Here is an 18,118-nt window from a genome sequence, read left to right as displayed (position 1 = left end):
GCTCTACCGTGTAATTTATTTCACAACAGTGTGTCATCAGGCTGAAGGTCGAAGCTTTGAGTTGTAATGTGGAGGTCCAAGTGAGTCCTCACAAATATAGTAATTGGAGCACATTGAAGGTGCAGCAGCAGAACATATTTGAGCTTTTCCACCCACTCTGTTTACTGAGCTTATACATCACGCTGTGTGTGTGAACACACACACACACACACACACGTATACACTCGCATGCACAAATTAGGTCGAGTGGGTTGCTGATTAGGCTGTGGTGATTTGGCACAATCACTACAATTTGTGTTATTAATTTAAGAGTTACCACATGTCACACACCTGAGTCAACACAAGCAAGCATACATTTTTAACAAAAACGCTGAAAGGTGCAGATCAATGCATGCGCACAAGCGGACACACACATGCACATTCACACTTGCTCACAGTTGACACGATTTACTTGAATCCATTAAAGCTGAATTTACATAATACTGTCTCTGCTTAACTGCCTCTGCAGGGACACACACACACACACACACACACACACACACACACACACGACAGTAGTTTTTGTGTAGTGGCTGCTGCAAGGTCATCCACACTGCAGTATACATGCATGTGTGTGTGCCTGTGTGTGTGTGTGCGCGTGTGTGTTCTTCCCTGCAGGCAGAACACACATTATTGCTCTAATTAAGACACTGTCTCCGTATGTGCTGGTCTGGGATCAGCTGTCAGGTGCCAGCTGGCTGTGATATTTATGGTCCGAGGTTTTAACAAAAGCTGCTCTCAGACCAGCTGAAGTCTGCAAGCAAAATTGTTGATCTAGCTGTTGCTGCTTTGGATGACTGGTGCTCATGTTGCACTGCGATTTTCTGTGATGTTATTCGTCTCAAATTGGTCTCACACTGTTGAATTTGTCATTTCTGAAGACTAAAGGTCATAATTTATACTTGCACTCATACATATACTTGCAGTATATGTGATGTATATTTTTTTGATGCTTAATAATGAATAACATAGTGTGGGTGGCCCAAAACTCGTCATATTTTTGACTAAATCTCGCTGTGTGTGTCATGTTCAGCTGACATTTAGCTAGTAAGAGAGATGTTTAACCTACCACTTTCATCCTCCTCTGTCTGTGTCCCACTCATAAAGGTTTTCATTTCAAAATGTATGTTTAAAAGAAAAAGGAAAAAAAGAAACTAGTAATATTAAACTATTGTCACACCTTATTAACTGCATCCAGAGGGAGATGGTGGTTTATAAAAGATTAGATTATAGCCAATCTACAACACATGCATTTCATAGTTTTGCAAATATCTAATTACATCGCATTGCAGCAGCAGTTTTATGCAGTCACACATGGATTGAGGAAGAAAGCTGATTTAATTTACGTCGAGCATGGCATGGTTGTTGGTGCCAGACAAACTGGTACGATTATTTCGTAAACTACTGGTCTACTGGGAATTCTCCACACAGCCATCTCTAGTTTACAGAGAAAAAGAGAAAATATTCAGGGAGTGTGTTCAAAAATGCCCTTTTGGTGTCAGAGGAGAGTAGTCAAACTGCTTCGAGCTGATAGGAAGGTAACAGTAACTCAAATATCCACTTGTTACAATCAGGTTATCAAACCTTGAAGCAGATGGACTACAGGAGCAGACAACCACACCTGGTCCTACAAGAACAGGAAATCTTGGCTACAGTTATCACAGCCTCATCAAAATTGGACAACAGAGGATCAGAAAACCTCGCCTGGTTTGATGAATCATTCAGATGTTAAGATCTGCAGCGACTATGTGATGCTATCATGTCAACACAGACCACAATCTCTGTGAAATGTTCCAGCACGCTGTTGAATGTATGCTGGCTGTAAAGGCAAAATACTAGCAGGGTGTAATTAATGACTGGTGAGTGTATGTTTGACAAGAAATGGAGAAAGGTGTAAATGCCTCCTTTAACAAAATGCACTCCAACTAAAGTTTCTTTCCATTTTCTCTCTTTTCTCCTTTGATCTACCTTTTGTGGATTAAGTACAGCTGTATAATATTTGCTGCCTCTGGTTTCAGGAGATTGTGATGGAATATATGTCTCTGGTTGTTTCTGTAGTGCTGTTCTCCCCCTTGTTCAGAGCAAATGAATTATATGTTTAAAAAATGTGTAAATGTTTTCTAGGAAGTTTTGTTTTTCTTTCTGCTGCAGCTTGTGGCCTAATTGCATCATAACCAGTGTCACAACAAGCATTTACAAGTATTTAAAAAAGAAATAAAAGAAAAGTTCTAATTAAATGTAACATGTCTAATGTGAATATTATTAGAGGCTTTGAAATCCTAGAAAGAGGACATAGTTTTTAGCTTTAAATCCAAATACTCTCAGTATGTTTTAATGTGGAAAACCACATTAGATGAGACGGTGCTTCTGTTGGCCCATCTGTTTCAGCTCAGCACTTTAACAGTTTTTTTTGTGTGTTTAATGCTGCTTTAAGTCCACATGAATGAAGTCCATTAGAGCTGTTGCTGAAAATGGCTGTATGTGTTTCCAGGTCTGACGACAGAGGGCCTGTATCGCGTCAGTGGGAACAAGACAGACCAGGACAACATTCAGAAACAGTTTGATCAAGGTAAAACACTCATCTGCTCAGACACATGCTTGTAGTGGTAATAGACCTATGAATACATATTTAACTATTAAGAAATCGGAAGAAAGAGCGTGCATAGCTGGATTTTCAGTCTTTATTAGTTTCACAGAATGTGTTTCAAAATTATTTTCCCATAAACTTAAATCGTGCCGTTATAAGAACCTGGGAGTTCTTTGGAAAACATTTCCAGAATCAAGCAGCACATGTCATGGTCCTGGGTCGTGTGACCCAGTGTGTTATGCTTAACCTATTTTGATGTTTATTGTTTGCTTAGGTTCTTTAAGGTAGTCCAGTCCTTTTTGTAATTATGTTACCCTTGCATTACGTCTCCCTTGCCCTTCGTGTGTTTATGTCTGTGTGTCTTGTACTGTCAAGTTCATGCTGTCAGTTATGTCACCTCCCCCTGTACTACGTCTCCCCGGTTCATGTCTCATGTTTCCTGTTTTACTTTGAAGGCCTGCATTCACTGTCAGTGTATTCAGCTCACTCCTCCTGTCCTGTCGTTAAGTTCATGTGTGTCAGCTGCGTTCCAATGTGTGGCCACTTCCCCTGATCATCCCTCATGTGTATTTAGTCTCTGTGTTTCTTACAGTCTGTGTCGCGTCGTCTGTGTTCCCACCCTCCGTGTTTCCATGACTGGTCTGTTGTCTTCCAAGCCATAGCCTCACCATAGTTTGTTCCCAGTTTAGGTTTTTGTTTAGCCACGCCATCCCTGCTGTATTTGCACACCTTGTTTTCAGCCATAATAAAGGCTCGCCTTCTGTTAAAGCTCACTCCCGTCTGTTCACTTGTGTACGCACCTGGGTCCATTACACGCATTCTCCACTCGGTCCGTCACAGCGGACCGTGACAGCACATGTGTGATGTGTGCAATATATTTAACCCACAGAGAAAACTCCAAAAGACCGATTCCAAACCTGACCACGCAGCAGAAGTGCTTAAAGAGAAACACATGCCCTGTGGAGTACAGTCGAAACTTCTCATGATGGTTGGGGAGCTGCCAAACGGGCTGTTAGTATAAATAAAGTCACCACAGGCAGAAATCACCAGCACATGGTCAGCAGCGTCAGGCATTTTACAGCCAGGTGCTGAAATATGGAGACTTGACTGAGATGAAGCGTGCAATGATTATTGAATCATTTCTGCATTTCTTATTTTTTTTTCTGCGTTCTGTTTCTTCTGGTCCTCTGTTCAGGAGAAGAGCTCGAGCATATTCTTGGTTATTCTATGATTATTTCATATTAAAAAACATTTTTAATATGAAAGATGATGTGTATCTGAGGCTGAGGCTTTGGTGGCTGCCACCATTTTTTTGTTTTGAAATTCCTTCCTTTCCTCACCTCCTTCACTCGACTCCTCCTTTCCCACCCTGTCCTTCCTAAATTCATTTGTGCATTTCCTGTTGTTTATATCCCTCCGTTGCTCAATGCTCTCCATTTCCTTCAAGTGTTTCTAGCTCAGCGTGTTTGTCAGCATGCGTTCAGATTCACTGTGACAGCTGTCGTGTTACCTTAGGGCTCTGTCCTCTTTCTCACCGTTTCTCCTCCCTCCAAATGTCATTTGGCTGTTGCCGAGTGTCATAACAGCAAGTAATACGCATTTTTCTTTCTCCACGTATTCCTTTGAACTGTCATTACAGAGTATTTTTACCCTGGGTTAATGAGAAAGCTGATCGATTTGGACCCAACCCACTTTTTTTTCTCCTCTGATTTGTGAATGAAACAGAAAGTAAAACGTGATGGAGCTGAAGCATCCATTCTCCCTCATCAGAAATAATAGAGCAAGAAAAAGCTTTCATGAGCTGGCTGTGTATTCTGTTCCAGTCCCGCTGCTCCATCAGAGAAACACTCGGCCCTCTGTGCCTCCAGACACACTCATGATAACCTCTGTTAGCTGTGATCAGAGAGGAGCTCTGTTCTCCTGCTCAGACACAAAAACTGAGCTGTGGGCCTCACTGCTGCATCACCACAACTGACAGGCTCTTTAATATCCTTTCAAACTGAAACATTGACCCAGCTAAATCCTGTTTGACTCGTATGTGAGGACACGAGTGCAGGTTATTGGTCCCGGATCCACAAATCTGCTCCACACTCAGGCTTAACATGCATATAACAGGCTTATACATCTGTGTGGCTGCAAGTGTCTCTGGGATGTAATTTTGCCATCTGTTCCCCCTAACCATTGAATATGTAGCCATAGATGTCCAGATGACCTCCCTCCATTTCAAACGATGGTCATCTAGTCCAGAAAAGCAGTTCGTATCGAGTTTGTGTCATTGCTAAGCGCTGAGCTTAAAAGCTGAGTGTTCAAAGGAAGGATACTTTGGTTAACTAATAACAAGCTGCTAGCACATTTTGTTTTTTAGCGTTCTTTAACAGACGCCGAAACATGAACCATAGCCAGCTCCTCTGAAATACTCAAATAAATGCCTCTCAATGTCTTCTACCCATTTGTCACATAACATGTTACATATTTATTTTCATGCTTTGCAGTGCAGAAGTATGCTACATATAATTTGTATTTGAAGTGACTTACTAAAATGTTATTGCACGAATAGTCTTTTGTTAAAGCAAAAACACCAATACACCTTTTCAGGTTCATATATGTACACTGGTAATGTTGTGCTGACCCGAGACTGTGGGATTGATCTTGAGCAGCTTGCAATGATGACAGGTGAAGTATCCATTAGCAACGTCTGGCAGATGGGTACTAAGTAGGGCTGCACGATTAATCGTTAGAAAATCGCGATCTCGATTCATACTTATGTGCGATCTCATTTCCAAATGACAACGATTTAAAAAAAGAAAAGAAAAAAAAAGACGACGACGTCCCGGCATTTTGATCCGGGATGTAATCTGCATGAAAACAAGCGCTCACTCTTCCTGCTCAACAAACGACAAGGGCGGAGCCTTATACCACGTGATACAGAAGCTGTGCCGTGTGATGCTAACATTAGCAGGGGAAAAACAACGGAGAGCACGTCAGGGATGACGAGAAAGTGACAGGAGAAAATCCGTCCCGGTCAACCACCCAAACATCAATAACGGGAACCTCATACAGCGCTTCCCTATACCCGTCGAACTCCCGCAGGCACAAAGAAATTACGGAGGCTATCACTTATCACCTGACCAAAGATATGGCTCCCATCAACACTGTGCAAAACGAGGGATTTAGGAAAATGATCAACACCCTAGACAAACGCTACACAGTGCCGTCCCGCAACTATTTTTCTATTGTTGCACTACCTGCTCTATACACGCAGCGTCGAGCAACGGTGGAGACGGAATTTCAAGCAGTACAACATTTTGCGGCAACGACAAAACGTGAGACATTTGTTGTTTTATGTTTATTTATTGTTTTTATGTTCAGTCTCAACTGTTACGAAGTTGATGTGCAGTTAATAAGCGCAATAAATATTTATACTGGAAAAGAAAATCGTGAGAGAATCGTGATCTCAATTCTAAGCCAAAAAATCGTGATTCTCATTTTATGCGAAATCGTGTAGCCCTAGTACTAAGGTCAACTAATCTCAGGCGATTGAATCAACAACCAGTTCCACTTAAAAAAATAAAGTAATGACATTGACTGACAAATGACAGGGTGATAAATACAGGTTATCTAACCACAGTCTTACCTCAGCAATCAGTCGGTCGCTACTATACATTCCATACAGACGCTACCATGCAGTCCCTCTACCACTTTTTAAATTACAATATTCTAATAGGTTATAATGGATTTTTACTCCAGTGATGCCAGATACTGTTGTTGTTTTTGCTCGTAATCATGAACAGTTTCCCTTCCAGAAAAACAACAAGTTATGCTACACGTGAATAAATTTGAATGACATTACACTCGAGGGAACTAGATCAGAATATTATAATAAGATATTCAGACATGCATATTTAAATGACATTGCATTGTATATGGGGGTGCTTTGCTGTTTCCCTTTATTGTGTAGAAAAGATCAAATGGGAAGGATGTGATTTATACTTTTTAAGAACAGGGCTGGAGAACTGTGTTGGAAGTTTTCTGTGCAGAAAAATGTAATTTGATGCTACAACAGCAAGGAAAAGAACAAATGTGCTGAGCACAGTGACAAAGGGTTTAAGGAGAGTGCTTTAACTGTTTGTGAGGTCCTAAAGGGAGACTTTAGAGGACAGTGAGTTTGAACGTATTAACCAGAAGCTGCGTGTGGGTGGAGTTGTTTTGCTGTTTTCCTGTTTGTGATGCAGAGGATGAAACGAATGCTACAGAACAAGCTTCAGAAACAGAGTGACCTTGCGAATCTGCTGTTGAGCCTCTTTTCTCTCTCTCCCTCCCTCTCCCTGTAGATCACAGTATTGACTTTGTGGCGATGGATGTGGCGGTGAATGCCGTTGCTGGAGCGCTGAAGGCTTTCTTTGCTGACCTGCCCGATCCGCTGATCCCCTACAGCCTGCACCCAGAGCTGGTGGAGGCCGCAAGTAAGAATGAACACACACCCGAGTCATGAACTGCAATTTTGTAAGCCCTGATAGCAAAAACACCCAGACAGACACATTAAAAACTTGGTGCAACTTTTAAGTTAAAGGAATTGTTAAACACGTAGGAAATGATGTAATTATGTTAAACAGAGTCAAAACAGTGAATGGAGGGTTAGGTTCACTGGGCGGCAGCATGCTGGAATATTCCTTTACCCGCTTACAACTCAAATGTGATACATTATGGTAAATGGTAAATGGCCTGTATTTGTATAGCGCTTTACTAGTCCCTAAGGACCCCAAAGCGCTTTACATATCCAGTCATCCACCCATTCACGCACACATTCACACACTGGTGATGGCAAGCTACATTGTAGCCACAGCCACCCTGGGGCGCACTGACAGAGGCGAGGCTGCCGGACACTGGCGCCACCGGGCCCTCTGACCACCACCAGTAGGCAACGGGTGAAGTGTCTTGCCCAAGGACACAACAACCGAGACTGTCCAAGCCGGGGCTCGAACCGGCAACCTTCCGATTACAAGGCGAACTCCCAACTCTTGAGCCACGATCGGCTCGATTTACATTTACTCGATTTACATTAGAGTAAAATGACACCATAGCTTCAAAATAAACAAGAAGCACTATACCTACACCCCTAGGTGTAGGTATAGTGTAAAAGTTTGATCAGCATTGCTTCAAACTTTTGAGTTATTGTGCTATTGCGAATAACATAAAGTCGTACCACGATAAAGGCACATGCATGCAGCTAAAAAATGAAGAAGTTAAGAGGAGACTGGAGAAACACCCTTTAACCATGTAATGAGTGTTGATGTTGCATAGTTTTCCCACCAGAGGCCTGCAGAATTAAATTGCCAAATATCAGTATCGGCCTTAACAGTCCTCAGTCCAATCAGTCAGGCTCTACTTTTAACCTCTTGTCTGCTGTAGCAGCTGGCCTTAATGCTGCAGAAGTTTAGTTGTTTCCACATGCTCAGAGCTTTGAGTCACATCATTCACTTTTAAGAGGCTTTTTCAGGCCTAGGATGCTGTCAGACATCCTGCGTATGTGTGTGTGTGTCGCTTGTGTGTCTATAATGCTGAAACCATCAGGCTGACTCCAGCAGATTAGCAAGCCAAAATTAAACACAAGGAGAACTGTAAAAAGTCTCATAGACTGACAGAAGAAGAAATCTGGAGGGTGGTGCTGGTTTTTCTTCTCTAGAAAATGACTCGTATAGAGCAGGAACCAGGGCTTCTGGTCAGCATCTCTCATGGGAAACTTCAGAATTTATATACAAATTAATGACCAGGAAAATAACTGATAGTTGGTAAAGGAATCATTTAAATCAGCTCTTCTTCTCTGACTTTCTCTTTCTATCTTTTTGCTCCTTACGTGACTAAGGTCTAGTTTGAGGTGCCTCTTTCCTGTCTGTTTCTTTAAACTTGGAGCAGTTAAACACGACAGTACGTTTCCATCAGGAGGGTAACCAACTTGTCGAGCAGGTTTGACACCAGTGTACTTATCCTGGAGCCTGAATCAGGCTTTTGTTGTTGCTGGTTTCAGGTCATGTTGAATAGATGTGATAACAGAGTGAATCAAGACACATGGAAAAGTTTCAAACATTGTAATCAGAGAAGGAAAAAAGAGACTGTGAACATAAACAATGGCATACAATACATATACCTGTAAATAAGCACTTAGCCTTTGCAGTTTTGCCTGGATCAGCTTCAAACTGCTGCACTAATTTTTCATGTAATGGAAACTGTGTTAGTTTTTCTAGTCAGTTCTAAAGTTGATTTTGGCTTTCTGCCTTTTCTGTTCAGCATATTTTTAATAATCCTTTTATTTATTTTCATTCCGTGACAACAATAACAACGACAATAGCTTCCTGTAGCAGCAGCAGGGTCTTTTCCCGATGGGGATCATCAAAGCTTCGCCTAAACACATGTGCACACTGAGCTTTATCGCCTTATTGAACCAAATACATTGTGAGATGCTGTCAGGCTGATATATATTTAATAAAAGCTGGAGTCGGTCGTTATATCGGTCCCGTGGTGTACTGTGTCGAGCTGTGACTGCATTCATTTAACGACCTTTAACCTCTTCCAGCCATTAGAGGGTCAAAGGCTCCCGTTGGCTCCTCGTTAGGATGATTGATGGCGTGCAGGATGAATAAATCTGTGCATTGGTACACGTTGGCCTTTACGTTTGTGTCTACAAATATAAATGGCGTCCTGCTGGTCCTGGAATGTCTGGAATATCCTGGAGAATATTCCAGATAGGACAGGCAGGGGTTTTGTTGAAGCGGCCTTGTTATGACAATCCAAAGGTAGAAGCTCTTATTTCACATCTGCTCTTTAAATATTTAATAAGTAAGTGGAGCGTTTCAGCTCCATTGAGCATTCGCCGGCAGGAAAGTGATGCTTTCCCTGGAGAGGCTGTGGAATACTGAAGAATTTAACAGACAAATTACCTTCTAGGAATATAGCAGGATCTTTCTTGTTACTTGGTAATGTTTTGTTTTTTGTTTTTTCCCCGATCAAATTTAACATTTAACTAAACCAAATAAGGGTCTGATGCTAAATCCGATTACTTTTTTTTGTTTTTAAAGTCACACTTTCCCAGACTGTTCTCTTTTAACGACGCAGTCAAGAATCCAAAGATATGCATCATGTGGCGAACAAACACACTGTGTCTTTCCAATTAGGAATTTTGTGGGAAAGGGCAAAGAAGCGGGGCATCCTGAAGCCTAATGTTTAAGGCATACAGATGTTCTGTGTAGTTGTGTGTTCCAGCTGAGGACCTGTGCTATACGTCATCCCCTTTTCTCTTCCTCCCGTCTACCCAAATGATTTATCAACATTTCCTCCTGCTGTGCAGAAAGGGAAGTTCATTTGTATCCAGAGTTCTCAGGTTCTTCCTCTTTGGCATCCTATCAAAGAGTTTTTAGAAAATCACCATCATCCTAATGAAACATTTTTTCACAAGTCCCTTTAATTGCAGTTTAATTTACTCAATAATAATACACACTTTTGTCTGACACATTGTCAGAAAAACAGAAGATAAGCTTATTGCCTTACACTTTACGGTAATGATGCCTGATGATGAGTACAGTCGTACTCCAAAGACATGTTGTGATCCAAGGGAAGCCTTACAGCCTCACTAACATACACCCCTCAGGCTTCATACAGCACAGCCCTCGCAGTCTTATCAGTCTCTAAACTGTCATACGTTCTCAACTGATTGGTCTTATACTTGGTTATATAATAGCAATAATAATTTGTCTCTGTTTCTTTGAATTGCCATTGTTAATGACATGTCTTTGCAGACGAATCAGTTTGGCAGCTCTGTGGCGTGAACTTATCAGGTATCAGACAAATTGCTGATATTTGATTTCCTAATAGCAAATGAATCCGTAGATGCTTGTGCAGCTAATCAGTCTACTGTGACTGATCTTTTCAACTTTGCTGAAGTCTGAAAGTCAAAAAATGAGGCGGAATCAGAAGAAGGAATTGATCGATACTGTGGAAAGCTCAAGAAATTCTTTCAAAAAGGAGGCTGTGGTTTGAAATCGCTTAAATTGCACATTGATCTAATAAATAACTGTGTGGTCCCTGCTGCATCTGATGATAAGCTTCTGTGACAGCTATGGTTAGTCATCAAACCTGTCTGGGTAATGAGACATAACATCTTGCAACAAATAATAGTTCAAGCAGGTGACAGTGAGGAATTATTGAACACATGGGAGGGAAACTGCTGCTGCCCAGTGTGTTTCTGCCCAGCTCTGTGCCTCAGTTATGATTACTGGGTCTTTAATCAGATGCTGTGTTTCTTTTTTGTCTCCCCTGAAATCTGAAAAGTTGAGAACAAATGTTTGTTTTCCTAATCTGCAAAGGCTGATCTGTTTTGTCTTAACCAGTGCACAGTCAGACCTTATACAGGGAAGGCTAGTTTTATTTCTGCCCACAAGGTTTAGTGTTGTTGTGTGTGTGGTTGCGTGTGTATTGTTTGTGCACAGCGTGGGAGCTGCTTTTGGCAGCGTTTCAGCCTTTTGTTTTCCATGGAGTATAATTTCCTTTCCCAAGAGAGACCGTGTGTAAAATGTAAAACGCTCTGTGTCTTTTCTCTCTCTCTCTCCCTGTGTGTGTGTGTGTGTGTGTGTGTGTGTGTTAGAAATCATGGACTACATGGAGCGTCTGCAGGCTCTGCGGGAGATTGTGAAAAAGTTTCCTCCCGTCAACTACCAGGTCTTCAAATACATCATCACACACCTCAACAGGTAAAAATGAAAGGCAACACACACACACGCGTGCACAGAGTACATTCCCTCTTGTGTGTTTCTTTATCCATGTTTTTTTTAAGTGAAATGCTTGCAGGCTTCAAAGTCAAAATGGCCGTATACCTGTGGTGACAGTGAACGCATCGCTTAAACTTGAAAAGAGCCGCTTGCAGATATCATTTTAACTTCCTTTGAGTTGAGACCACAGCTGTACTTTGTAACTGCTGCAGCGACTGAATGCTAATTATTTCTTCGCAAATGTCTACATAGTTTGCAGATACAGAATGAGTATAAATCACTCTGAAACATCAAGCAAAGTCTGATTTTGTGCCAAATATCGATCATGACTGACAGGACATGGTCGGAGATGACATCTAGTGAACGGCAGCGCTACAGTTAATGGATAAAACACAGGAGTGAAATGTTTGTCTTCTTCTCTGGTTCTGTGTTAGTTTAGTTGACATCCAGGGATCATTACTTAATTTGTTAGCTTTCACTGATAGAGCAAGCAGCCCTGTTAATGTAGAGACAGCAGCAACATTTCTTTCAGAGCTTTGAGGTTCATTGGTCGTCATGCAAGAGGATTTTTGTATTTTTAGAGCTTCTTTACGGTTTGGTGTTTGTGGGCAAGACTTAAAAAAAAAAAAGAAGCCAAAACACAAGTTTCAAAGGGTCAGAGTCATATGAGAGGACCTGAACACATTTGAATTAAACAGCAGTGTTATCCTGTGAGATAAGTAAAGAGGGAAAATGTCCGACATGAAATGAAATTCTAAACAACACCCATGACTAATATAAGAGGCGGACAAGGTGACCTAACATTAAGCGAGACATGAGATGAGAGACTATTACAGCCTGTAGCTGCAACACAGGGTGATGGTGAACAGACACAGACTGCCGAGCAGCTTTAAGAGGGACGGTTTTTCTACCAGGTGCTAAAATGAAGTCACTCTGAAGCTGGGCAACGGCATGCAAATCCCAAAAATTAAGTTGGGGAGGACACAAGTTGTGATGAATTGACAGTTTCTGCGACACAGATGGTTGAAAATTAAAAAAAGAGAAAATAAAGAACATGAAATTCACACAACATGAAGCAAAAGCTGCAAATAAGACATTAAACTAGGAATGCATCGATAAGTGCAGACATTCCTCATGCTGATCGATGTCGTCACTCCATCACAGAATGTGGCTTTTATCCATGTCTCCAGCACCGTTCGCTGCACAGCACTAGTAAACCAGCAAATAATATCTTGAAGTTTAAAGGAACACTTCAGCTTAATGGAACAGCAGCTGTCAAAGTTTGAAACACACTAAGAAAGAAGTCGTTCTCTTAATAAGCACCGAGCTCCACTGACAAAAACAGTCCCTCAGAAAAGTGGGTTTTTGCATTCGATTCTGTTCACAGCTGTACATTTCTCCGCTCCTGTGCCATTCGGGGCTCCTGTCAGCTTGGGCGCACGCCTGCTGCCATTTGCTGAAGATAGCACACTGACAGTGAGCGTGTACCTCACGTAACCCCACTTCAAAGGAACCAGACTATCCCCTAAATGAGTGAAAAGCAGTGAAACGGCATAAATCATGTTAGAACGGTCTTACTAAATTTACTGAATATTGCAATAGCTCCTCACTAAGTAACTGAATACATTTAAATGTGATATAAGAGTCCCACATTGTTCCCACTTTATAGAGAATATAGCGAGGTATGTGTTAATATCATGGAGTGCTAAAATCCCAATGCATGGTTTTTGGTTCGTTTGCACACAGTAACCAAGCAGAGTATGACAACTTTAAGACAAACCGTTCTGCTTTTCCTTCTTTCCCGTCATCTATATGCTGTTTCAAACAAGCTCCACCCACTTATTGTTTAAACTTTCTGTTTATGAGCAGCAGTCAGTCGGAAGGAAGTTGGCTATTTAATTAATAAGGATTATTTTGAACTGTGAATCATGCTAAGCCACTCCAGAGTCCACGAATAAAAATATGGAGCCTGAAATGAACATCACGAGTCCACTTTAACTGACAAACCTTTATCTGCTTTCTTATGTTTTTAGCAGTTAAAGAATAAATAAAAAGTCAAGGTATTTTTCATTTCCTTACGTGCTGTCACCTTAGACCACCTGTTTTCTGGAGCTGTTGTTTCCAGTGTTGATTTAACTTTGAACCTTTTTATTTCCCCGCAGAGTGAGCCAGCATAGCAAAACAACCCTGATGACAGCCGACAATCTGTCCATCTGCTTCTGGCCCACGCTCATGCGGCCCGACTTCGAGAACAAGGACACGCTGTCGACCACCAAGCTGAACCAGGCCGTCATCGAGTCCTTCATTGTACAGAGCGACTACTTCTTCCACGGCGGCGAGGTGGCCGAGAGCTCCAGCAGCGAAGGGACACCGCCCCCGCACTGCCACAACATGGTGGAGGCCCTGCTGCCGCTGCAGCTGCCGCCCCCCCTGCAGCCACAGCAGATCCAGCACACCCTGCCCCCTGACCCGCTCATATAAGAGCCAGAGGAGCATGCTGGGAAGTGAAGTGGAGGGTGGTTGTTTGCCCGCGCTGCCAGCCGCTTACGGCCGACAATTGCAGGTCATCCTCTGCTCTACAAATAGCTGGCGGGCTCATAAAAATGGAAAATAAAACAACCTGGTTGCTGATTTTCGGGGGATTCATCAGCTGCTGTTTGTCATCGACTTGGAGGTGAATGAGCTTTGGGGGTTTAGAGGCGCATCGACCATTTGTTGGATCAAACCTAATCTGTGAGACCTGCTCATCCTGTGAGGAAAATCCTGGATTAGAGAATTACAATCGCACGTCACCTTTTGGAACTAATTTTTGTATCTGACTGCCCCCCTTCATGATACAGAAGCTGAAAACCGCGAATGAACCGCTTTGATTTGGCACATAGTGACAACACTAATCGTTCCACAGGGTCAGACACAGACTCTTGGGATCCCAGGACACACTCCTACCTTTAACCCAGACGGAATAGCACATTGGGGGCCAGAAGTCCCTATTAAGCACCGCCCTCCTCATCCCCGCTCCGAGATAAGAGAAAAGGGAAGTTGAATCCCTGCGACTGCAACTCAAATGTGAAATTATCTGATACGGACTGATTGGCGGACTCATTAGCTGACTTGACCGGCTACCTGACTAACACACATGCTGACTGTGAGGATTTCAGTCTTCCTGCAGGTTTCAGCACAGGAAAACATTTCTTCTTCTTTTGTTTGACCTTTGTTCATAAGAAGGAAGGAGGGATCAACAAGACACTAAAGGTCAAACACACTCATGGGCGCGAGATGAAGTCAAAGCCTTGTAGAAGAGCTTTTCAGTTTCGGTGAGGTGGGAGATGGGTGCGCTCTCACTTTTAAATCCTAAATGACAAAAAAAAGAGAGAAAAAAACAAAGAACCCCCTTCCCGCTACATGAACTTTGACCCTCGTCAAGAACAGCACATGCACGATTTGTGTCAAAAGTCCACATGCCAATTTCATGTCTGTTTGCTTAGCTCTTTTTTTCTTTCCATTCTTTTCATTTTTTTTAAAACAAAAATATTTTTTGTAACGTCAGATATCGACCCAGCTTGTGTGTTTGTGTGTGATGATGCTGATGATGTGTGTGATGGTGTATCTGTGTGAACTGACCTGTGGTTTGTATCGCAGCCACTTTGTACCTTCCCATCATGGGGAAGGAGGGGATTCAGAAGGGAAAAAGGAACGGAGAATGTGGACTTTTGGATTTGTGATGCTCCATGTGAGCGAGTCGTCACACTAACTGTTCCTGAGTGTCTCCATAGAGCCTCGAACTGTTAATGCACCGCCTCTCAATCGGAAGGGACGGCAACCCCTCGACGATGGCACATGAATAAGGAAACCACTACGTTGCGATGCATTCTGGACCTGTTTGGTTCAAGGAGGCGTCTTCCATGTTGGGCTTACTTCCTAGAGGATGCTTTACATCTTTTCATTTCCATTTTTTTTTCATTCTCCCGTTTCTGTTGGTTTGTTGAAATCAAAAGTTTGCATGTCTCTGTTTTTGCCACTTAGTGAAAAAAAAAAGAGCTTTAACGTTAAAAAAAAAGAAGAAAGAAATGAAACTAAATGAGCTCCTGTTCAGATTTGCATTGTTTTATCTGAATCTCTTTGGGTTAACGGGAACGTTTCAGAAAACATTTTCGGGTTTTTTTTGGCATTTGTTCTTTTTCCGCAGTGCAAGAAATCAACACTTAATATCATATTTTTGGTTATATAGTTTTCCCTAAATAGAGGAAAGAAGTATATATAAGTATATATAAATATATAAAAAAAATATCAGCAGCAGAAGTTGCTGATTTAGTGAACTACCACGGGGTACTGGACTATAATCTGTCAGAAGCTATAATCATATTTCTTTGTGGTTTGGGTGGTGTGTGAGTGTGAATGAGAGAGTGAGCGTGTGTGTTTACACAGGGGATGGGAGTGGGTTTGATAACAGATGGTTAGTTTTGAACTCCTCTTTGACCTGTCCAACACACACACAAATAAAAATCTCATTGCTTTCTTCGTCTGCGGCACACTGAGGGAGACGGAGGCACATAAATGAAGCCTCTCGTGCTGAACATAAAGCCCCGTAGAGGATATCTAACTCCTTATTTCTGGTCTTCTGTCCATCTGGATCCAAGTTCTCCTGTCTGCTGTGTAATAATCATTTTTAAGCTTTTCCATGAGCTGAAACGTACAAGTTGGTAACAATTTGGAATAAAATTCTCATGAAGCGAACAATTACATTTTAAAGGTATATATTGCACTTTTTGTAATTAAAATATGCCAATAAAATAATGCTATATACTACATAATAGTTACAGTATTTAATAAATAACTATTTTTGTAGTCGGGGGGACTAAATCTGAATGCATCCATTACTGTTGATGTGTTAGAAACAATAAAGATAATAGCCACACTTTTAATCTGCACATGCCAGCAAAAGTCAGAAATATATGTGTGCAGGTCATTTCAATTTTTATAGAATATAGTTGTGTCTTATAAACAGTAAGTGAATATTAATTTGGTTTATTTGGAAATTTAATTGGCACCAAAAACAACATCTTTCCAGGTCGTGTCCTAAATCAGCCCCTAAAATGCTTCTGTATTCTGTAATTATAAAGTCTATATTAATGGTACTCTCAATTAGTTTATGTATTTATACGAAATAATATGTAAATATTTGTTTTGAGTGTGTTTAAAAAGCTAGCCAGATGTGTTATTTGTGGTCGCTGTCTGTGAGGATGACAGATACAGGTTCAAGGCAGGTTAAACTTCCTGCTAATGGTGCAGCATGTGGATTCAGATGGACAGAAACACATTTTAGGCAGCAGAAATGACCTCGGTTTAAAAGCAGCAGCCAAAAACTGTCAGTGAGCTTGACGAGCAGACACAGAGTGAATGTCGGTGTAGGTACTGAACTGAAAATGTCTATTTTTAAAGGGTTTTACTGTGGTGAACCTGAGACTTCCACTAAAATGTCCTGCTCGCGTGCAGCTGCTGTGCTCCTCATCATTTTTAATTCACTTTAATAAACTTTTTCTCTTTTTTTCCCCTTTTTGAAGAACCTTTTAAAAAGTACTTTCATTTATAATTTAACCCACTTTTATGAACTTCCTCTCTGCACTTTCTGCTGCCTTCTCCAGCGCTACAGCCAAGCATTATCCCTCAGTGAATGTCAGCATTGAGAGACGAGTCAGTGATATAATGTAGTTTTGTCCTGTTTTGGACGCCCGTCTCCTTCTGTGTCCTCGTTGCACTCTTTTCAGACCTCATAATGGCTCACTGCTTTGTAAAGCAAGTCTTGTTATTTTTTTTAGTCGGTGCTCAAAAAACTGGTCTGTTAGACATTAAAAATGTCATGTTTTTAATTGTGGACAATTATGCAATTAACAGAACCAACTTAGATGATTGGTTTCGCATATGACCTTGAGATAAAACAAGTTTTACTGAGGGGAAAGGAATGGAGCCAAACACCTGTCTAACCTCACATCACAGGTCTGATTGAGAGGGCACTTTGAAGGAGACCTGCATCTATAATGGGGCAAATATTTTCTTCTGAGATGTGAGCGATGAGGTCAAAGCTGTGCTAATGGAAGCCAAACCCTACTTTACAGATTTTATGATTTTGGACAGAGGAGGATTTTGAAGGGCACATTGAAGCAAGTGAATAAGTGAGGCTGGGAGAGAGTGTGAGAGTGTTTTTCCTGGGGGGCAGGGCTGAGGGAGGGTGGGTGGGGTTCAGCTGCTAGATGATATAAGACTAAGTTCGTCTGTAGTTTTCCATCAATCAATCGACTCTTCTTTTAATTTACCTTTTTTTTTCCCCAATAAGATCTGCCTTTATCCAATCACACCAGTGTACAAACCAACTGACTTTTAACATCCGCTGTATTATAGTAAATAAAAATGATTTTCAGAAATGGAAAAACTCTAAAAGATCTTTTTTTTCTTTGTTTGCTCTCCATAATGTTTCCAAATAAAGATTCTTTTTTCCAAAGTTGTCAATCTTTGTTTATATTTCTGTATATTTTTATAGTCTTATAATAAAAACCAAAACGTGACATGTGTTTTAATAAGGTTTCTTATCGTAGGAGTCGAAGCAGAAACGAAATCGGTGCTGGCATTTCCAGCACCTTTTAAATTTATTTATTTTTTTTAATAAGACAACGGCTTAAATGAAGTACAAGTAAATTAACCCTGTACTTCATAAAGTGTGTTTGTGTATTCATTTGCA

General features: G+C 41.3%; 1 protein-coding gene across 1 annotated transcript in view; it reads left to right on the top strand.

Moving 5' to 3' along the window:
• Positions 1-14,914, top strand: part of arhgap5 (Rho GTPase activating protein 5) — a 61,194-nt gene extending 46,280 nt beyond the window's left edge. Inside the window, exons 4-7 of the mRNA XM_085342353.1 lie at positions 2,531-2,608; positions 6,958-7,089; positions 11,262-11,367; positions 13,548-14,914. Of these exons, the coding sequence (XP_085198479.1) occupies positions 2,531-2,608; positions 6,958-7,089; positions 11,262-11,367; positions 13,548-13,866 (635 nt within the window). The 3' untranslated portion in view covers positions 13,867-14,914. The remainder of the gene's footprint in view (positions 1-2,530; positions 2,609-6,957; positions 7,090-11,261; positions 11,368-13,547) is intronic.
• The last annotated feature ends 3,204 nt before the right edge of the window (positions 14,915-18,118 follow it).

The sequence above is a fragment of the Diplotaxodon limnothrissa genome, linkage group LG19 (assembly GCF_057381915.1).
Source record: "Diplotaxodon limnothrissa isolate DT_005_m linkage group LG19, D_limnothrissa_male_GT1.1, whole genome shotgun sequence".
Lineage (NCBI taxonomy): Eukaryota > Metazoa > Chordata > Actinopteri > Cichliformes > Cichlidae > Diplotaxodon > Diplotaxodon limnothrissa.
The sequence above is the reverse complement of the archived record's forward strand: the minus strand, read 5'-3'. Positions and strand labels throughout refer to the sequence as shown.